This window comes from Poecilia latipinna, unplaced genomic scaffold (assembly GCF_001443285.1).
Source record: "Poecilia latipinna isolate Pla-1442-1.1 unplaced genomic scaffold, P_latipinna-1.0 Scaffold950, whole genome shotgun sequence".
In the NCBI taxonomy this organism is placed as follows: Eukaryota; Metazoa; Chordata; class Actinopteri; order Cyprinodontiformes; family Poeciliidae; genus Poecilia; species Poecilia latipinna.
This window is the reverse complement of record NW_015113566.1, coordinates 180,432-202,527: the sequence shown is the minus strand read 5'-3', so window position 1 is coordinate 202,527 and position 22,096 is coordinate 180,432. Positions and strand designations below refer to the sequence as shown.

General features: G+C 38.7%; 2 protein-coding genes across 13 annotated transcripts in view; one reads left to right on the top strand and one right to left on the bottom strand.

Moving 5' to 3' along the window:
* Positions 1-797: 797 nt before the first annotated feature.
* gphnb (gephyrin b) overlaps positions 798-22,096 on the bottom strand; it is a 98,964-nt gene continuing 77,665 nt past the window's right edge. For 4 of the 11 annotated variants that reach the window (XM_015049510.1, XM_015049516.1, XM_015049514.1 and 1 more), the window contains 15 exons: positions 15,853-15,909; positions 12,330-12,372; positions 11,109-11,246; positions 9,065-9,157; positions 8,698-8,753; positions 7,555-7,674; positions 7,313-7,371; positions 6,538-6,691; positions 4,961-5,082; positions 4,481-4,583; positions 4,206-4,279; positions 4,011-4,078; positions 3,786-3,889; positions 2,372-2,468; positions 798-2,118 (listed from right to left, as the gene is read on the bottom strand). In XM_015049510.1, coding sequence (XP_014904996.1) covers positions 1,985-2,118; positions 2,372-2,468; positions 3,786-3,889; positions 4,011-4,078; positions 4,206-4,279; positions 4,481-4,583; positions 4,961-5,082; positions 6,538-6,691; positions 7,313-7,371; positions 7,555-7,674; positions 8,698-8,753; positions 9,065-9,157; positions 11,109-11,246; positions 12,330-12,372; positions 15,853-15,909 — 1,422 coding nt within the window. In that variant the 3' untranslated portion in view covers positions 798-1,984. The remainder of the gene's footprint in view (positions 2,119-2,371; positions 2,469-3,785; positions 3,890-4,010; positions 4,079-4,205; positions 4,280-4,480; positions 4,584-4,960; positions 5,083-6,537; positions 6,692-7,312; positions 7,372-7,554; positions 7,675-8,697; positions 8,754-9,064; positions 9,158-11,108; positions 11,247-12,329; positions 12,373-15,852; positions 15,910-22,096) is intronic. The other 7 variants (XM_015049515.1, XM_015049517.1, XM_015049519.1 and 4 more) reach the window with 5 other exon arrangements.
* LOC106957934 (red-sensitive opsin) lies at positions 15,916-22,032 on the top strand. 2 transcript variants are annotated; one of them, XR_001427060.1, is made up of 3 exons: positions 15,916-19,684; positions 20,006-21,328; positions 22,022-22,032. XR_001427060.1 is itself a non-coding variant. In XM_015049522.1 (2 exons), the coding sequence occupies exons 1-2, from the start codon at positions 19,582-19,584 to the stop codon at positions 20,974-20,976; spliced, it is 1,074 nt and encodes a 357-aa protein (XP_014905008.1). In that variant the 5' UTR covers positions 15,916-19,581; the 3' UTR covers positions 20,977-21,987. The 2 variants fall into 2 exon arrangements, 1 of the variants encoding a protein (XP_014905008.1); XM_015049522.1 differs by lacking the exon at positions 22,022-22,032 and having other exon boundaries at positions 20,006-21,987.

Sequence of the window (22,096 nt, the reverse complement as noted above, 5' to 3'; positions counted from 1 at the left end):
TTCTCCAACCACGGAACGTAGTTTGGGCTTAGGGTTTCTAAACTGTCACTTTCTTGAAAGGAATCATTGGTCAAGCTTCCACATAGAAGGTACTCTGTATCCAGTGTCACTATGGTTAACTTTCCTGGATGTTCTCTTAACTAGGTGCTTCTGTGTTTAGCTGCGTTTCTTTCTGGGATGGAGTCACGTCATGTTCTTTGTTTTTCTTTCAAAAAAAAAGAAAAGAAAGTACTTTTAGTCCAGTAGCAGCTTTCCTGGTTGTGGTTATAGATGTATTTATTCATACTACATTTTCTTGGCATTTCTTTTTTATATAAAGTAGCCAAGACTCAATGCTTTGGTGCACAACTGTGTACGAGAATAGAGTCATTGATCAAGTTATTGATGCCATTATCGCTGTGTTCTGTTTGCTTTTCTATCCTATGGAAAATACTCTTAGCCAGTGGTTTTTAACCTCTTTCTTGGAATCATTGACCAAGCTGTTCATGTCATTAACTATGTGTTATCTTTGGTTTTAATTTCCCATTGAAAGTACTCCTGGCACCGTCATTCTTTCTTTGATAGAGCAACATGAAGGATTGCTTCGAAATCAACCACTTATTGCAGTCACATATGCTTTCTCAGATGTATACCTTTTTACCAGTTTCATTAAAGATCAATTGCATCTTTGTTAGACTCTTCCTGCTGGATAACCCAAAGCGCATCAGCTGCAAAACATTCGGCACCAATGACAAAAACCTCCCACATTTTCCATAGATATATTTTATTAAAAAACGAAAGCCAACAAGAACCCTTTTTTACATAATGATCAAGGATTTTTATTATCTTAGTCTCTTTCATCAGTTTCATATCATTACAGAAAATGTTATTGTACAGCGTTGATCAATGTCTCCTCATTGCTTAATAATTTCCTTAGGAGTGCTGGTCACATATATCTGTACAATATGGTTATTTTTCTTTTTTCTGTACATTTCTTGTGAAGTTGGTTAAAAAGGCTGTCAGCACTTAAAGAAGCTGTTTCTTTTCTTTAATCTTTTTTTCTTAAATAGTTGATCAAAAAGAAAAAGAAAAACAAAACCAAAAATGATAATTTCTCCCCGGTTCAGCTTGTCACCTTGGTGGGGGTTTGGAGTTTAAGTGAATATAAGGAAGCTTCAGGGTCTGGGCCTGGCTGGCGTGGGTGTGCCCCTAATACCCCCAACCCACCCTCCACCCTCCTACCCACCCCACACACACACACACCTCACCCTCCCGATATCGCCTCCTTCCTGTCCAGGCATTTGGCACTGCGCACATAAACAAGACTCACAAGATAAACAACAAGCAAAGCTCTTTGTGAAGCCATTATGATGCATACTAATGAGGGAAAAAACAGAAGTGTCACCTTGATGGGCCCTCAGAGGAGGAGGTGGCCTTGATATGCAGCCTCTTTCCTCTAAACTGAGCACCGTAGGAAATCTGGAGCTTTCCATGTTTTCTTCACTTTCAAAAAACTGATTTTTTTTTCCACTAAAGATGAGAAAATAATAATTTTATTTTTTTGTCCTGGCAGGCACCTACAGCGGTCTATTAAAATGCTACTGCTATAGATAAGGTCTAGCATTGAACACACAAAGCAATTGCAATGAAAGGAACAAAGTTGCCTTAATATAATAATGATAAGAAGAATAATGATAATAATAAGAATAATAATCATAATAATATATTACAGAATAAATCTCTTTATAATTAGATTTTTTTTTCATTAAAAGTTATATTTTCTTTGTTTGAAATACTATAATCTTTTTAAATTATTAATTTTTTTAAATATGTATCTAGGTTGTGATCAAGATGTTGACTATACCTCAACGTTATCCAAATCAATAAAAACTAGCTGTGCCGTTGCATATTACAGAATAGTCAATGATATGTGGACATGCACCGTGAACCACCCATTCCAACGCTCGCTATATGTGACGTCGTCCGGCGTCCCCCTCTGATGACATCATAGCCGTCCGATGACCATGACGTCGACCACCTCGCCCTTGTGCAGCTCCACGTATTGCTCTGTTTTTGGAGGTAGCATCAGGAGCCCGTTGGCACTGCGCATGCTCATCAGTCTGCTGCTCACCTGGTTCCCTGGGAGGAGATCACAAACGGAGAGCTTGTGCTTATTTACATTTAGTTGTTTACACTGGTCGAGAAGGAAGCCATTGTTGAAAGAAAGCAAAAAAAGATGCACAGTTTGAGTTTGCCTTGGCTTTTTACTTCACTTAACTTTACTTTTACTTTACTTGTCAGTACTTTAAGCCCTGGCAAGGTAGTTTCTCTGTTTCCGAAACGTTTCTGTCGCTCTTCAAAATAAATTTTTTGCTGCTTTACGTTGTTGTACCTGTGCTCTGTGCCCAAGGCAGAGGCTCCTGGTGATGCCACGTCAAAATGCAGCGGTGATATTCAGGACGAGGGTCCAGCTTCACGTCACATGACAACTAAATAGTAAACAAACGTATAATAAAGTTAAAACTTTATTAAACTCCTCCAAACAGATACTTGTAGTGCATAATTTAAAATTCCTCTATTTTTCTTAAAGTGCTTTCTATTTTATCTTATGGAATGTATTTTTTAGGCAGTTTGCTAGAATCCAATGCTTTCATTCAATGCTCAAGCTTTACGACGCAGACAAAAAATAAAATGTCGGGATTTAGTGCAAATCCAACAGTGTGAATTGTCTCAGTTTTTAACTGTCACAGATTAATTAACCAGCTAATATTAAATTGTTATACTTCTGTTGCTGAGTAAAGAGCGATAAATGATAAATGATAAATATTCTGCACAATAAAACCTTGACAATGACTGTTTATTCTAAAGTCCATATCAACATTAAAATAAAGCATAATTGCACCAATAAGAATCAATGTATTCTAATAATTTTGGAGCAGCTTCCATTTAAGAAAGACCAATTACGTTATATATTCTTGTTTTAATTTTCTGTGCAAAAACAATATTGATATATTTTTATTATGATTAAAGATATATTTTTTTTGTTATTTGTGTCTTATTATGCCAGAGGAATCTCATCCTGGCTCATTTAAAAAAAAATATATATATACCTAAAATGTAATCTACAAGGTGTCTTGGCCAAGACAAGAACAGCTGAAGACGGCACTAAAATATGCCACATGGATAAAAAACAGACCAGAGGTCAATAAAATATAGTTGCCTCGTTGAGTCTGTTTTGCAAGGGTAAAGATTTAATCTAAATCTGATGCTATCTGCTTGGGAAAATTGCCCGAGTGCAACTATGCTTTAAGACCATTAATTTCTTTACAAAGTGGCACTAATATATTCAACTTGATTTCTAACTGCGTTATAATTGCAATTGATGTAGAGGTGCATGCTGGATGGCGCCCATAATGGCAGGAAACCAAATCCTTTACTTGTTAATGCTTGATGGGGGGACATAAGCTTAGCCTGCTCTGGGTGCATGATATTCTAGTGATTTCTTTTACCCACTCTGTGGTTATGAATATTCAAGACAGAGGATCACGGCTTGGGGTTGCTGGTGTCTTTGCCAAGTCACAGCAAAATGTTGTGGTCATAAATATGCATCCAGAGGATGATGAAAACACAATTACTTGATTTAAGATGCAGCAAGGCTTGAGTAGTTTTGTGCAAACATTGATTTTTATTTATTTATTTTTTTACAGTTTGATGCCTGTACACTGAAAGCACAGCAATAAACCCAAGAGATTTTTTTTTTTTTTTTTTTTTTTTTTGGCTTCCCTTATACGCTTTGTGAGTCCTACCCTCGCTTTGATGATGGTGGGCCTGGGGTCCAAAATACCCTGCATCTTCCTCAAAGCAGGGATGACAAAAAGATTACAGGTGACAACAGCGGACACGGGATTTCCTAGGACAGACGGGCGGGACAGAGGGAGGAGGACGAGAGGAGAGAGCACAAAGAAAAATATCTGAGTAACGAGTCTGTGCACATGGCTGGTAGAATCGCTCTTTCTCTCAACTTCACACACTACCTGGGAGGGCAAAGATTAGTTTGCGAGCACCATCTATGTCCAAGGTGGCAAATGTTGTTGGGAGACTGAAAAACCCCCCAAAAACAACGAATAGCACAATAAAACGACAAATGTCATTGCAGAAAAATTAATTACGAAGAACACAAATGATTTAAGCAGTCTCAATAATTAATGACATTCTGTTTGCTTTACCCTGGTTTCATGAAAACACGACCAAAATGGATCTGAGCATGAAGATCAATATCCAACACCTGCTTGAGGTAATCCTGAAAAATACAGTTGAAAGGCAAAATTATAAAATGCCCATTTCTTAAACTGAAAAATGACATTGAAATCCAATGTCATTCTCTGTGCTTTAAAAATAAAAAATGTCCAACCACTACTGAAATTTAATTTTTTTCTGCTATCTCGCCGTCTACCACTAGGTGTCAGTAAAACAGCATTATTACCCCCTCATGTAACTGTACCTTCTCTCCCATGGACACTCCTCCTGAGGTGATGATGACATCAGCACGGCTGATGCCTTCATTCAGAGCGTTCAAAAGGTCATCTGGGCTGCAAGGCATAAAACAGAGAAACAAAACATACACAAAAGCATTAACTACCAATTTATTTCAGAGAAAAGAAATAAAGTTACATGGGAAAAAAAAAAATCTGTAATGCATATTACTTTTATATTTCATTATGTTACAGCATTACTGCAGAATATTTTTATGTTCTAAACTATGTGGTAGAAGATAGGAGGTTTAGATAACTAGACATATCGCTATTTATGTTGTCTTATCGAATTTTGTCTTCCTTTAACTTCACAATTATATGCATCTTTTTGCTGGTCTATCACACAGGATCAAAATTAAACATTTACTTACATAAATTGACAAAATCTGGAAAAATTTAAGGGGTATTTTATGAAAGAAGGCCTGGCACAGACTTAATGTGAACCTTACTTGTCCCCAACGATTCCCAGATTGATAGTGGGGTAGCCATGTTCCTGGATCGTGGCAAGCAGGGTGGAACGATTGCTGTCCCTAATTTTCCCAGGATGGAGATCATCCTCTGGGTTCAGCAGCTACCAAGAAGCAATGCAGCACAACATGACAGGGATCATGTTTTGTAATGGAAATTAACAAAGTGGATAAAGAAGCAAGTAGTTAACAGGGGGAGTATTTAACGACCCTTGCCGCGAATCCTTTTTGGTTACAAACATAAAGGCATGCTTTAGTATTTGCAGTGTGTGAAAGATAATTAGGTTCTGACTGAATAAAATGCCACAGCTGGTGAAAAATGTCTCACATAAAATTATAATATGTTTGCAATGGTCATATGTAATGGGATAACGAGAATTACTCTACACTCTAGTCATAGAGTTGCAAGTCTTGTTGGGACACACACATTAGCTGCAGATAACATAATTTGGTTCTGATATGATGAAACATGGAAAGTTAGACACAAAAAAAGAAGATTTATCTTTTTTTATGTAGAACACAGTGTCTGTTTAGATTAGATCAGCAAGACCCCTGTATGATATTTAATCAGTTAAAGTTTTCCCGTTTTAACACAATAAGGACGACCGAAATGTAATAAATGAAAAAGTGTACATATTGCTCTCTTCAAATTCAGAAATAAAAAAAAAAAAATTCTATTGTATTTTGCAGAATTACCTTTTAAACTGTATTACAGGGCCAAACATTTTGGGCATTCTTACTGGAAATTTGGCCCATTCCTCCTCAAACCTGGGGTAACTGGATTAGATCTGTATGCCGGCTTTGCCAACAGAGTTTCTATGGAACTGAGATCAGAGTTTTGTGACGTCCACTCCAAGACCTTAAGACACATCGTAACTATTTTGGCAGTATGATTAGGCCGACTGTCTATTTGGAAGATCCATTTGGGCCAAATGTCTTGAAACGTTGCTTCAGTGTTTCCACTTAATGCTCTTTCTTCATGGTATTTGTGAGAAGTGCACCAGTCCCTCCTGCAGAAACACCCACATAACATGTCGCACGTAGGGCTTTAAAAATAGGATGGCGTTTCAAGCTGCCTCTCTTATAATATTTCGCTCATTAATCTGACATTAAGCAAATATAAATCATTTTAGTATTCCTAACTGACCTGAAACAAGAAAAGTTTAATCGGATTTAATGATAAATAGTGAGGAGGGGGGGAAAAAAAAAAGCTATGTACCTCTTCATGCAGTGTGTCTATAAATATCAGCTTCACACGTCAGAATTAATTTTACTGCATTAATATTCAAGAATGTACTCAAAATATTGGTTGTAAAATTAGAATCGTTTTGTGAGTGAGTGCTGCAGAATAACATTAAATCTGAGCTCAACTTAATCCTCTTTTCTAACAGATAATCTGATGGGAAAAGCTGGTGAAGGAAATATGAAATCCATTTGCATAAAAATGTCAACATGGTTGTTTAATACCTGCTGATTTAAACCCAGAATGTGATTTTCTGTGAAGGTTGAAGGGCACACAAACTTTGGTCATAACTGAAACACCGATTATGCAGTTTTACCTCATTTCCCGTGGACATGATCGCCACAACAGGAAATTTCTGCACTTCCACCTCCGTGACCCCAACAGTGGCCAACAGGCCAATTTCAGAGGGCCCCATATGGGTGCCCTTCGCCAGCACGCACTCCCCACGCTTGATGTCGTGACCGATAGGCCTATGGAGATGCAAACACCGAATTAAAAAAAGCTGCAAAATCCCTGAATGATGTTGTAAGGCTGTTCTTACATTCTGTTAGAGACACGCTATGCATTTTAAGCATTTCTTTGGCCTCTGGCCGTAATTAGAATTAATGGATGTAAAGTAACAAGCTAGCAAAATGAACAGAAATCTGAGTGGGACAAATTCAGAAAGAGTTTTCTATGTTACCAAGCACTGTTGAGGTGAAACTCACCCCGAGTAATGTTTATTAATATTCTGCGCAGAAGACGAGAATTTACAAAGAGAGACACTTTTGAACAGGTCAAAGTAGAGAAATCATAAACACTGAAAAATGTGTGCGACTGTCTGGGTCTTTGCTCCACCAGAAGTTATTTCTCCAGGGGAAAAATCTTGAGTGTTTCAGCTGACAAGTTTCCTCAATTAGACTTCATTCCCTATTTGATTATGATAAAGTCCAGGTTACATAATATTTACACGGTAAATCTTGTTTATTAGGGTGCACCTTACGGTTGATAGGAATTCATTTTTTGTCGCATAGGCTTTTCTGATTTAGGCAAACCCATAAATAAACAGCAAATGCAATCAGAACTTCAAATTTTTTCTGATTTTAACCAACCTGATGTCCTGTCCTGGACGGGCTTGTACTAGAATTCGAACCTCCAACTCCTCTGTTCCCTAAATAACAAATAAAATATCAGAAAAAAAAAAAAATACTGTTAAGCTACTGAAGCAGTAATGGGCACCACGGTTTTCTGCCCAAGAACTGTCACACACTGCCCGTAAAACCAAAATCATCTCTAGGCTTGGTAACATCTAGTTCTACATTTCACTGTTGTTGGCCTTTAACTTTACGCTTACATCCTCAGACTCGCGGAGGAGCTCGGTGTCTTCCACCTGGACGACAGCATCGGCACCGCAGGGGATAGGGGCGCCCGTCGTCACCCTCATCACCTGCCCAGGCATCACTGTGTGGGTGGGCTTCACATGCAAAGAGAAAGCAAATGAAATCACAACATGGGCAAGCAGAAGAACTGGACAACGGACAGAAAAGAACTTTTGAATTCCAAAAATGGCAAATCTTTTATATCATATACATCACTACCGTCAACAGTTGCTAACACAGTAAAAAAATAAAAAAAAAACATGAACTTTTCTTTTGATTACACCCTAAAACTTGTATTTTGAGTTATTTTACTCTGAGGAAAAAAAGAAAAAAAAAAAAGAAAAAAAGCTTTCACCCCAAGATAATATTTCCTTTTTTTTTTTTTTTTTTTTTTTATAAATAAAAGCACCTAAAAACTGTTAATTAGTGATCTATTAGCATGGGCTCATTCAGGGAACCATTCACACAATAATTGCTCATGTTTGTATGCTTAAAATGTAATTTTACAGAGGAAAACATTAGTGTGAAGTCTAGGAGTTTTAAAGTTTAAAGTGGTGGCATTTAATGTGACACCTAGCATGGAGTGCAAAATAGACAAGTTTCGAAAAAGAACACTCCTTGATTATGGAGAAAGTAGATTATTTTAACCTGCTTTTATCCACTGATCACAAAAGTCTAAAATGCTGTCTAGTCTTAAAAATAAATATTAGAATGTGGAATACAGTTTTTGTTACTTTCATAAAAATGTGTGAGTGAAGCCATGAGGAGTCAACAAAAAGGTGCGACTGCTTTCATACTCTTATGAAGCTATTACTGTCACATTTGTTGTGGGGAAAAAAAAGTACAAGTGTTCTTACTGTCTGATCAAAACATATCAAGTATGAAAACTAAATAAAGCTGATAAAATCCAAAATCCAGCACGTCTACGAGCACACATTGTGTTAATGTCTAAGGTTTAGGTGTGTTTAGAGTTTATCCTGCATTTAGAGGGAAAATGTCTTACTATGCAGAAAATACTGATATGAAATGACAGCAAAGGCAAGAAATACGCAACAGAAGTCCAATATTTTATGTCCATGGACAGAATGTGAGGATGTTGTTGTGAAAGCGTGACAAACCTGCTCTCCAGCTTGGGATTCTCCGATGATGAAGCGATCACCTGGGCCATCAGCCGCTGGCGAATACAAGGTTTAAATAAATTAGACATGAGAGGAGATGAAAATATTTGATTGGTTTAGTCACTGAAATTGACTTTTATGTCAAGAAAGCGAAAACTGACAAATAAAATATCACATTAGCATGCTAAAAAGAAAATATTCCCCGTGTGAATGGATGGATCTTTTGGTAAATATCTCTGTTTAATTTCTCATTTGGTGCATTTCAGGTGATTCTTACATAACATATAAAATGAGCAAAGTTTGAAAAAGATAAAAGATTTTGTGTCGAGAGAAGAACAGCCCATCAGAAATAATTTATCGTCCCTACCTCTCACAGCATATCCATCCTTTACTGAAGCAGGAAAGGGTGGAAGGTTGTCTTTGGCATAAACGTCCTGAGCCAGGACTCGACCCATCCCATCTGCGGAGAAGACAAAAGCAGAACACAGATGAGAGGCGAGGAGGAGAGGAAGAGGGTGTCAGCTGCAGAGAAGCAGATGCATAAAGGGTGAGACGGTGCATCCGATTTAGGTGAACGCACAGAGCGACGTGTGTGAGGTTTTCGCGCTTCGGCTTTGTTACGTTGCTTCTGGTTGGAAGTCGCTAACTTTAATGACAGAGGATCAGAGACTCTCAAGACAAAACAGCTCAATGAAAGAAAGAAACGCAGGAAAAGAAATCACAGTATGAGCGGGCGGAGTAAAAAAGATATCCAACTAAAATACCTTGAGATGCTCCGTGGATAAATATAGCTCTTGTTTGAGCTTTATTGCTGCGATGATGTGGGTGTTTAATATGAAGGATCTAAGCTTTGATATCAACCCAGGAAAAAACAACAACAACAACAAAAAAAAAACATTATGCATGTACATGCAATGACGCCCACAGTCATGCAGATGCTAAACACCAGTTATAACACGGTGCTGTAAGTGATTCATCCCAGCTGCAGATGAGGACCTGCAAGGTTCTGTCCAAGTCTTTAGCAGCACTTCATCTGAGAAATTGTTTATTTTTTTCACATTTCCTTCCAAGCTGCCACTTAAACAGCCTGTTGGAAACATATGCCGAGGCTGAGCTGAGGTTAAAAATAGAACAGAGGTGACGTCGTGCTGCAGCAGTTTGATAAGATGCTCTCCCCCCCCCCTCAAAACATCTCTGATTATGAGTCCATCTTGCTTTTCGGTCAGGTGACGGCGAAGCACAAAGCAGCAAGCCGGAAAGCTAGAGTGCATTTTCTTGATTTTAAATTACAAACATAAACGGCATCGATAAAACGGTAAAAGAATACATTTCACACATTCACTCAGGCTGCTCCATATTCAGCAGAGGAGCTTCTCCAGATGCTGTCTCTATAAATATTTCATTTTCCCGATGCTACCTCCCTGCTGTCCTGTTCTCCGCTCCGCTCATGCAAATCCTGTAACTGAGTCGCACCTCATCATGAAACAAAACATATTTTTTAAACTTTGGGGTTGGTTTTGTCATCATTTAAGTGTGTTGAGGTCATTACTGCCAGAGGTGCTCGTCTCTATATTGTGTTTTTTTAAAGGTTGAGTCTGTGTTCTGCCCTCTGGCCCTCAGCTTGGCTCCATGTCACCCTTCACCAGTGCTCGGCCCGTTCCGCCGGAAGGATTACACGACCTTGTGCAGCTAAATGTGGACATTTGTGCAAGATAAGTCAAACGCGCAGAATGCAAAATCGCTCGTTATTAAAAACGTCTTTTACTTTATGAATAATATTCGTCTGCTTTATTTACACAGCCTCTGTTAAAGACGGGAAGACAAACGTGCACAGTTGAAACCAGAAAAATACACAAAATAAAAAATAAACATTTTTTTTCTCTCACTGTGAAGCTAAATCAGACCAAACTTCTCTTGTTTTAGCTTAGTTAGAATTAGCTAAATTATTTCTATTTGCTAAATTGTTCATTTTTACCGATTTAAACGTAGGTTATCAGACAGTATTCAATCGATAATGTTAACATTTATTTCATTCTTAAATTTTCTAAGTGTTAGTCCATTACAATTACCAAAAAAGATCTTTTACACATTGGCAGATCAACTTGTCATGCTGACTGTGTCCCACTGAAGTTTATGGCCCTGACGTTGCTGCTTCCAGCTATTTTTAGGTGAGGTTTGTTTGTTATGCACATGCCCTTGCAGCCAAGAAAATTTGTGTCATGGAGATTGACATTTTTCATGCATACACAGACAGCTGATTCAGTGAGGTGTCCTCTCAGTGAAATGAGTTCGAGCTTAACATCCCAGCAGCCTTAAGGAACTGATGTTAACTAATGTGAAACAAAAAGAGGAGGAATAAGATGATAATAGGCACAAAGTCTGACCTGGTTCAGGAGCGTCTGCCTCCTTACCTCTGTAGTTGATGATTTCAGTGCCCAGGACGGCGGTCATCTCCAGCACAGTAATGAAGGCCTTGTCCATGGAGGTAAGGGGGAAAGGGGACATGCGGTGCCTCCGGGCGACTTTTGTGATGTCCACTGCACTGTGACCTGCGGGTGAGACAAAGGTTGGACACACTGACATAAAGAAGTTGGCCAAAAAAAAAACCAACTAAATATTCTTCTCCGGGTGTCACTCTACCATCACTTCTGTCATAACTTATAAACCTTTCCGAGGTCTTGTCTGCATTTTGGTCCAGCCTCAAACATACATGACAAGGTGTTCCTTCAAAGACATTAAGCTTAACCTTTTTAGCATTTCAGATCTTTATTTAGAAACTTTGAACGGTCTTTGAAAGTTGACAGCGCTCCGTTGGGACTCTGTCACACAAGAGTAAACGACGTCAGAAACAGGACCACTCCGGATCTCCAGAGGCAAACACACGTGTTACCTTTAAAAGTCTTCGTTTCCTTATTTTTAAAACAGACTTTTATCAGTTTGCGTAACTTGAGCTCGCAGCTGAAAAAATACAGTACAGATGGCAAAATAATTTGTTAAATTTTTTGGGGGAGGAGGGGGGGGGGGAAGAAAGAGTCTGAAATATACAATTATATAAATAAAAAAAAAAAACAACAGTCACACTAACATAGGAGGATTGGATTAAGAAGATTTATTTTCTCCTCTGTGTGCAGGTGCATCTGTGCAAGAACACAATTTGAATGAGCAGAGGTTGGCAAGGCACACTGACATGTTTGTTTTCACATGCTGTGGAGCACAGCTGGATGATTCAGGTGCTCGATAGCAGCTGCGTTGATCTAATAATACCTCTCTAATAATTCCAAACGTAAAACGGAACAAAGCTGTGTGTAACTAATGCGTAATCTGCTTTCTTTCCCTCTGTCTTTATGTCTTCCTACCTCTCTCACCCCCTCTGCTTCTCTGCCTCCCAGTGAAGAATAGCCGCCACGCTTTGATTTCCCTTGACCTAATTTTCCTTCCTTTAAACATACACTTACGCTTCTGCAGCATATTCTTAAAGCTTAACATGAAGCTTAACAACTGCTGGCACACACATGGATGCATAAGCATAAGACAGCAGCCACACACAGAAAAAAACACACACACACACACACACTTGAATCTATTTATGAGCTTGGCAGAGCAGACGGTAGAAGAAAGTAGCTAGAACTCACTTGATCTTAGGATATTTTCTTTGCTGCTGCATCGTGACTGCACCTGAAGATGGATAGAGACAACGGGGGAGCGGAGAGAAAGAGAAACAACAAAGGTGGTAATTTTTGAAATGAAGTCACACGAAATAAACCAAAGTTGATCTTTTGAAACGGTCGAGGTGACAAGCTGGTCGTACAACATTCAGAAGCACTAGCAAAAGCTGCTTCACACAACACTGTGCTCTTTGTTCAGCTTAGGGGAGATGGCTGCATCTCCTGCTTTACGTTTCAAACATTTAAACTAACAGCACAAGTGGTAGTCACAGATAAATGCGCTCACATGTCACGCTGTCGTTAAAGAGAGCAGAGGACTGTACGGACAAATGTGACGACATACAGAGTGACGATAATCACATCACACACAAAAATAAAATCATATCATAAAAGATGTTAGAACTGTGCTTGATTGACTTTGACATTGAATGCAGTGAAAATGCTGTGCCGAGTATTGATCAGCTGTTCAGATGTGGCGCGGGATGGAAAGATTCCTCTGGGAATCTTGGATGCTGAGTGGGAGCTGCTTCTCGTAACTCTATGGTGAAGTGGGGAGGAGAGCAGAGATGGATAAAATTAGGCGAGTTTCCAGCAAAACACACGAAACCATTTTTTGTAGCAAATATCACGATGCCGATGTAATTATAACCCTGGTCTTATGGATTTGTTCTGGAAAATGGCAACTTTGGAGTTTTTTTGATCTGAACCGAAATGAAGAACATTCTCTTCGACTGTAGAAACTACATAGAAAGCAGATATTAGCAACAGCTTTAAAACTATGACCCCTTATTTGGGAGAAGTTTGCTCTCAAGTATGATTAAATTGACCCTTTTCCTAAAGAAGCACTGCTAGTGTGGAGGATTTAGTGACAACTAGTGGAAAGGTCACAGATGGCAGCTAAATAAGTACCTGCTTACACAACATTCTACGTGAATTATACGCCAGAACTGAGAAAGGATGTAGTTTTACTCTAAAACACGTTAGAGTCCCTTTTTAAAATTCCCGTGCTGCCACTAGACGCAAGGAGGTTCATTAAAGATACATGTTTAAATACACAGCATAAAAATGTAGTTTTTCTCCACTCTCTAACATTTAGCATTAGTAAAATGATTTGTGAGAATTTTTAACTTCAGTTTTCCTCAAAGTCGCCACGCCTCCTTTGTATTTGGTAGGTTTGGCTTTGAACTATATGACTTGTATCAAACATGTTCTGCAGGCTGACTTGCTCACACACATTTGTTTGGCTCTGATCACAAATTTTCTATAGGGCTTCAATCGAGGGTTAGTGGTCGTCACTACAAAACATTGACTTTACCGTCTTTAGTTTGTAAGTAAAGCAAACTAGTTTGTGATGTGCTCCAGTCCCTGAATGGCTGGAATAGAGTTCTCAGGACTACAAGGCTTTTTCCTTTATGTGTAATAATGTTCATACTGACCTAAAATCTGATTTAATGTCATATACAGTAAAAAAGGCAGCTTTTTGTACAGGATGTCCTGTTACAGCATTTATTCTTGACTAAATTTATTGACTAGTATTATTCAAACATGCTTTAAAGGGAAAGTTTAAATCACATCACAGGTCTTCAAATAATGAAACCTATACAAAGAAAAAAATGGTTTTATAAAATATTTGACTAATTCATTACAGTTGTGTTCATAAGCAGATCACTGAAAACAAAAATTTAACAAATGTATTGAAATGTTTCTCATTATTAATATGTGGAGTGGTATTTGGACAGCACTCTAATGATACAACAGCAACCTTTTCTATTTCACAAGTAACCAATTCACACTTTGCAGAACTCATAAAATCTGTACTTAAGTGCAAAGAGAAAGATCACAGTTGCAAATGCCATCAATATTTCCAATCTTATTCTGCAAGTCCACCTTCAGAATCAAGTAGAAGCAGTGCAATGTTAAGATCCTGAAATACATTTCTTAAATTTGGTGCACTGGTAAGATTCTGAAATTGTATTTTTAAAATATTTTAAGATCTTATCAATGCAACAAAGTTTTAAAATGATCTGTAGTGGTTAACAAGTTTTAAAAATGTTGTGCATTGGTGGGATTTTATTAAAACCCTGGAGCACAATTTGAAAAAAAGAAAAAAAGGACAAGGTTTTGTTAATGCAACACATTTAAAAAAAATTATCTCTCATAATTGTATGCGATAAGAATATCGTAAATGTGGTGAAGTGGTATCTTCCTCCAGCATCCTTTTAAAAATATTATGAACTCATAGGACTCTGATGCACAACTTAAAATCTTGAGTTTATGAAATGTATAAAAAGTGGTGCATGATCAGCATGTTGCTGCTTAATTCTGCATGTAGGATGTTTTCTTATGCTTTTGGGATCTCAGTCATGGGGGTAAAGAAATACAAGAAGAACAATGACTGAGTGCTCTTAATTGACCCACAGCATTCACATTTTTTGAGATTATCTTTTATTTTCCTTAATGAATGCAGGTCAAATTAAAGAACAAACTAAAGGCACGTCAGTCTCAAACTTTAACATTCAGTGGCGTCAGCTGAAACTGCCTTGTTTGCAGTCATTATCTGTTTTGTCCTAACATGCCCTTCACTCACTCTGGGATCTCTCTAAGTCATCCCTTCCATCTCAATGGCTTCTGTGACCTTTAATCATTAAAAAAAAAACAAAAAAAACAAGCTGGGTGCGGGTGGCGTGTGATGTATGGAGAACTGAGACACCCATGGCAAAGGTGAAGGTCTCTCTCTAATCACCTACCCGCCCCTTGCTGTCTCCTCCCCTCCCTAAGCTGATACTGCAACACCAAACAGCCAAGGTGAGAGGGTGGAGAATAGGTGGTGGGGAGTGATGGAGAGTGAAAAAGACAGGAAAGGTGAGGTTGATAGCCAAAGGAGGCGAGGAACGATGGCGATCAGCATGATGTGATCCCGCAGCCCGGAAACAAACAAACAAAAAATTTAAAAAATGGGACAGACTTTTCTAAATTACAGAGCTGCGACATAGCAGAGGGAAGAAAAAACAAAACAAAAAACAAAACTAAACAAAAACAGTAAAGACCAATAAAGCGGTCTCAATGGCAACTACTTAACAGACATCCAGCACACCAGACAAAAACTACTGAAAGCAGACCACGTTAACCGGAGAGACAGAAACAGAGATAGCCAGGCAGATGAGGGAAGAGAGGGAGAGATGGGAGAGAAACGACAAAAGACGGAGAGGATAAGAATCCTGACAGAGTGAGTGAGGGAATAACAAGACAAAGAGTGACGGGAGTAAACGAAGGACAGGCCGAGAACAAGAAACAGACGATTTAGAAAGTGAGAACGGTGAGTGATAGCCAGAGAAACAGCTAGGCAAGCGAGGGGGAAAGAGGGAGGGAAAGAGGGCGGGGAGGAGGGTTTGGGGGGGCAAAGAGCAGGGCATTTGATTTGCGCGCTCCTGCGAGGAGGGTTGAGGGAAGGGGAGAGAGGAGGGGAACGGGGAGGGGGCGGGATAGTTACTCGAGAGCTGAAGGTCCTCCTGCGATCATCTTTAAGCACCTCCAACCTACAATGGAGCTATAGTGGAGATAAAGCATTGAATCACAGGCATCAGTGCATCTGTCCCAGCAACCACAACAGCACAGTCAGACATGGCAAACAGACGGACGGGAGGAACAAACACACAGACGGGTATCCACCACGACAAGCAACCCTGGCAGGTGCAGCAATGAGAGGGCTTAGAAAGAGAGAGAGGGGGTAAAAAAAAAAGAAAGAAAAAAATTGGGGGATTTTTATATGGCCTCATTGAAGACTCTCCAATGGCGATCAGTAAAAGCTTGCAGAATTTGGACTTTATTAACCCTGCATCCTTTAAGTTATGTTTGTGCTGTTTTTTGTTTATTCCCATTTGGTTCATTCAAGTCTGAGAAGCTGTTAAGTGTAAATTACTCTCTGGTCTCCAAGTGTGTGTGTGTTTTTCTTTTCTTTTTTTTGCGTGAGAACAAATTTGAGCTTAGTAAATTATTGCTCTGTAGTGATTTTATTCCTTGAAGGTCCATTAATCCAAATGAAGAGATTGCTATCAAGCTGACTAACTCTCTACTCAGCGTTCAGTTAATTGTAAATATATCAGTTTAGACCGTGATAATTGTGGGTTTGATTTTGTCCTTGCCCTTGAGAAGGATTTTAGTATTGCATTATTTATGTGGTTATGTATCAAAAATGGAAAGGTTTAAACTCAAATTACTACTTTTTAGTAATTTGAGTTTTCAGTGTACATAGCTTTTAAATAACTTTATCCCTTCTTAAATAAGTATAGCTTTCAATTGTGATAAAAAAATTTGATTCAAAGACTCATTAAATCAGAAAAATATAGGTATCCAATATTCAACATTGAGCTTTATGCAACTTTATAGGTTTGATGCATTTCATATGTTTTGTATTCTGCTGCTGAATAACCTGGAAGTCAGTCGTCAGTAATGTAAATTTTTGGACGTCATTAAAGACATAATGACTCATTTTTTCTACCTTCTGTAAGAATGATCTAAAGTCACACTATCTTCTCACTTTTACTACCATCTGCTTTTCCTTTGACTTATATTTGGTCCTTTTTGTCCAGGAAGCATACAGTGTCAGCATTCTTCCTCTGGCACTCTATTTTGTAATTAATAAACTTGGATCTGGGTCATTTTGCTATTCCTGGTCGCCCAGTTTTTTTTATTTATTTGTCATGCAAATCACTAGGATTTTTGCATGAAGTGACTCTTGATAATGTCCATCAAATTTCAGGGTTTCAGATACCAGGGCCCTGATCTTTTTCTAACATCTTGTGTGAACACAAATAAACTGTAATCTTCCACACATGCAGATTTGCACAGCGGCTTTGCAGATTATTGGCATCCCTAGCAAAACGTGTGCTTTAAATACATGCATATCTTATTACAAGACTATAATCTCAAACAGTTGCACAAAAAGCGTCTTTAGAGAAATTTTAAGATCATATATTAAGCCCTCATTTTTTGTGGGGTTTCTGGTCCTCATCAAGTGTCTCAAATCCAGTTCTAAACTTTAATAATTCTTCCTTTAGGTTAGTTTAGTGATGCATCTATGTTCTTATTGCATTTCCTGACTTATCAAATCAGCAAAAAATTTGTTTCTGCATTAATTACATCCTGTGCAAACTCCTGTTTTAGCTCCTCGTCCCATAAATCAGATACGACATCAGCATCACATCCATCCCTCATCCCTACACTGTGCACCGAACAGGGAGAACCCCATTCCCTATTGGATAAACATGCAAAAAGCAATAGAAAATTAACTAAATTTTAACCTTTTATTTATGCACTATATCAAAATCTGCTACAACAACAACAAAAAAAGATTCCTACTGCAATTAAAAAATAGGTGTATTTTAAGGCAGATAATGCGATTGATGCATATTAATTTTACATCACTGACTGAAGATTCCATGCATTTATAATTGTTTTATTAATGTTGAGCTCTTTTTGTGCTTGATTTCAAGTCCTTTTCAGGGGACTCATATTAGAATCCCATGGAAATTTGCAAGGCAATAGGATTTGTGCTAGAACTGCCCATATAATATACTAAAAAAGAGCAATAGGGAAATGCAAGAAAAAACAAAAAAACACAAGATCTATGGCAGCTAAAAGCAGCTACAGCAAGACACAGATCGAGCCTGAACACAGGTAAAAGCACAAACAATGTGACAATCAAAAACTAGGCCTAAAAGCAGTGAAAATGCAGAATTTTAAGAAAATATGTGATCGAAGATGAAGAATCGCATAAGAATCTCCCTACCTTGCTGGTCTCTTTAAGCACATCACAACAATAAGAATAAAAGCTACCTTCTATCTTCCAGTTTCGCATAAGCCTTATAGTAATAGACCTTCACCTGATTTACAGAATACAACTAAAATCTTCACAGCAAGTTTAAAAAAAAAAAAAGCTTATTATGGGGGCACAAAAACAAACCAAAACAACAAAAGTAGAACAAAACATTTTGGTGCAGAAGATGGCACCATCAGTAAGCCATAGGCAAAGACAGTTTGCAAATGGATATGAGTGCACTGGAGGAGGGACAGGTAGATGTGTGGGGAAGTGAGGAGAATATGAGAAATGTGGGTGCAAAAGCAGATTTGTCTGTTTTTTTTATATATATATATATATTCACTGTGAGAAGAAAGAGGAGAGGTGTTTTAGTTGGCTTTGGTCGCCTCTGCCCCCCTGGGATCAAGCCGAGGACAAAATGCTAAAAAGGGGGCATGGAGTCAGATTGGGAGAGGGTCTGGCAAAATGACACAAAGTTAATGCAAAAAAAGCTCCAGTCTGGAGAGAGGAGGAATGAGTAAAGGTGTAGTAGTGATGCTTTTTACCACCCACATCGCTCCTCTGTTAATTCTAGTTCTTACAGTGTAGTGAAACAGTCATTGTCCAATTACAGATTTCTTCTCTTCTCACTCCCCCCTCCTCACACTTAAATGTTTCAGATAATCAATCACATGTTAATATTGATTAAAGACAAAACAATTTTCAAAGCTGTCTGAACCAGTCTGGCCATCAGTGAAAAAGTAATTACCCCCGAAATCTAATAGTCTCTTTAAGGTCTTAGCACACTGTTTAAACTGGATTTAATTACAGACTTTGACTAGGATTTATATCGTTCTGTTTACATTTTTAGTGGAGTTGGTGGCGTGCAGTGGGTCCAGTAGGAGGGGTTTTGATGTTATTCACATGGTTTTGAATCAGTTATGCAAAGCAACTTTATCTGAAGCAGGAGTAACGCACAAATCCAGAGACTTGAAGATGGGGACCAGTTAGTGCAAGCTCTCAGACAAGATGGTGACACACAATCAGATCCTTGAGCTTTTCTGATTATCCGGTGCTAGAAGAGCTTATTTACATCTGTCTCAGAGATCTCTCGTCCAGGCAGGGGTTCTGAGGAGAGTAAGGTAGGAGGTGCAGGTTGAGTTTTTGTGTCAGGGTGAAATGCGGAGAAGTTTGAGGGATGCGTGGCTTTTCAGACCTACGGTAGAAGCCGCTGTGGTTGCATGCCAGGGTTCCGCTCCAGATGGGGGGAAGGGCTTCGTTAGTTGGTTTTAAAGTAATCCCATCAGAGGTCAGTGAACTGCAGGTGTATAAGCTAAAGTATGAGGATAAGCACCGCACAAATCCACAAGGTTACAAGCCACAGGAAGATCAAGCAGCTCAGATTGTCTTTCCAAGATCAGGATGGCAGAAGATTGGGGAAAGCAGGCGTTTGCTCCCTGGAAGAACAATGAAGAAACTACAAGGGGCTCTGCTTTCACATACACAAACAGCAATCATACAAGAGGTATGCTTTTAATTTGGAACCAATTAGGGTTAAAGTTAGTGTTATCAGAGAATAAATTAATATTTTAAACATATGTGGAAGAGTTTGTACAGTTTTACAATCTGCAGTGTAAGCAGAATAACATATGTTGTAATTTGTGCAGTGATATTTAAAGTGTCTGCTGGCACAAAGTAAACTTTAGTGAAGTGTTTGAAATTGTATTTATTAGTTGACTTCGATTTGAAGACAAACTAATTAATCTGCATTTACACAATATTTTCCTTGCATGCCAGTAAGTAATATGATTGTTGAAGACTCCAAGATGTGAACTTGTGCTTCCAGATCCGTTTGAGGGACCAAACTACCACATTGCTCCCCGATGGGTTTACAACATCACAACAGTCTGGATGTGTTTTGTGGTCGTCTTATCAGTCTTCACAAATGGTCTGGTCTTGGTAGCCACGGCAAGGTTCAAGAAACTCCGTCATCCCCTGAACTGGATCTTAGTCAACCTTGCCATTGCCGATCTCGGAGAGACGGTCTTTGCCAGCACCATCAGCGTGTGCAACCAGTTTTTTGGATATTTTATTTTGGGACATCCAATGTGCGTCTTTGAAGGCTACGTTGTCTCGACTTGTGGTATTGCTGCTCTTTGGTCCCTGACTGTCATCTCTTGGGAGAGATGGATTGTTGTATGCAAACCTTTTGGAAATACCAAGTTTGATGCCAAATGGGCGACAGCTGGGATCGTGTTCTCCTGGGTCTGGTCGGCAGTGTGGTGTGCTCCTCCCGTCTTTGGATGGAGCAGGTACTGGCCCCATGGGTTGAAAACGTCCTGTGGACCCGATGTGTTCAGTGGAAGTGAGGACCCCGATGTCAAGTCCTACATGATTGTCCTCATGATTACATGCTGCGTCACTCCTCTGGCTGTCATCGTCTTGTGCTACCTGGCAGTGTGGTTGGCCATCCATGACATTGCTATGCAGCAGAAGGAATGCGAGTCGACCCAGAACGCCCAGAAGGAAGTATCTAGGATGGTTGTTGTCATGATCTTGGCTTTTTGTGTATGTTGGGGACCTTACGCCTTTTTTGCTTGCTTTGCCGCAGCCAACCCCGGATATGCCTTCCACCCGTTAGCTGCTGCCATACCTGCATACTTTGCCAAAAGTGCCACCATCTACAACCCGGTCATCTATGTCTTCATGAACCGACAGTTCCGCACATGTATCATGCGGCTTTTTGGGAAAGAGGTGGACGATGGCTCTGAAGTGTCCACCTCAAAGACAGAGGTCTCCTCTGTGGCTCCTGAATAAACCTTCATATCCTCTGTTTTTTATTTTATTTTTTTTATAATTTTACCTGTATGTAAAATATAATTTGTTTTATTTTAAAAGCTTAAATGTGAAGGTTTTGTGTGTCAATGCATGAAATGAACTTTAAGTAATTATTTTAAGAACTCATGGATGTGTTAATGCAGTAATTCTGGTAAGTCAACTATTCACCAATACTCCCTGTTGTCTGTATTTGTGACTAACAGCTTTTAATGTGGTTCACTGGAGTCCTGAAGCCTTAGAAATGGTTTTGTAACCATTTTGATGGCACCTTTTGGGCGTCAATGACTACTTTGTTTCTCATCTGTGTTTGAATTTATTCCAGATCTGTGCTGTTTAAGAATTGCTTTGCCTGCTATGTGATGTCGGACAGGTTCTATCTGAGTGATTTATTTAAAACATATGTCTTAATGGGCTGAAACATTTAAATGTGACAATACATCAACACAGAAGAAATCTGTAAGGTGGAAAACAACAGCACGGAATATCTTATGTATTTGGCACAAAAACACCCCCTACTCAAACAAAACAGCATCAGGCAATAATCAAGCCGTACAAAAGATCAGACGAACGATGAATGAAAAAGAATGAGTGCTGGTGCAGATCTGGAGAAAGAGGCAATGATTCGGAGAACTGTTGTTGATCAGAGGAGGTGGTAGCACAAATGTGGACTTTACAACTCAGTAATGATGAAATTAGATGTTGCTATGCGTCTCACCACAGTACATATTCCATTTACAGCTGAGTCAAATTATTGGGGTAGCAAGTTTTAGATGCTTTTGCTCCGAAAATTAAATCAAATCAATATGTAATCAATGACAACACATTTATCTACCAGCCTTTGTACTTAGGCCGTATTACTACATTGTAAGACAATTTAGTTATCCTAAATTTGACCAGATTGACAAAATTAATTCTTAGGAGTTGAAAACAGTAGTCAAATTACAGTTATATGCAATTACATAATTTAGAAATTTAAGAAATTTTGTCTTGTTAAAACAACAGAATATAAAATATTATATTAAAGTTTTATGTGATAGACCAACACAAGAATTGTGAAGTGGAAAAAAAGACATTTTGTTTTTTTTCCCTTCCTTTAAAC

Bases quoted from the DNA above. Each gene is read 5' to 3' on its own strand.
- LOC106957934 (XM_015049522.1), top strand. From the start codon at position 19,582: ATGGCAGAAGATTGGGGAAAGCAGGCGTTTGCTCCCTGGAAGAACAAT. The intron at 19,685-20,005 runs GTATGCTTTTAA...TTGTGCTTCCAG, and splicing joins AAACAGCAATCATACAAGAG to ATCCGTTTGAGGGACCAAAC.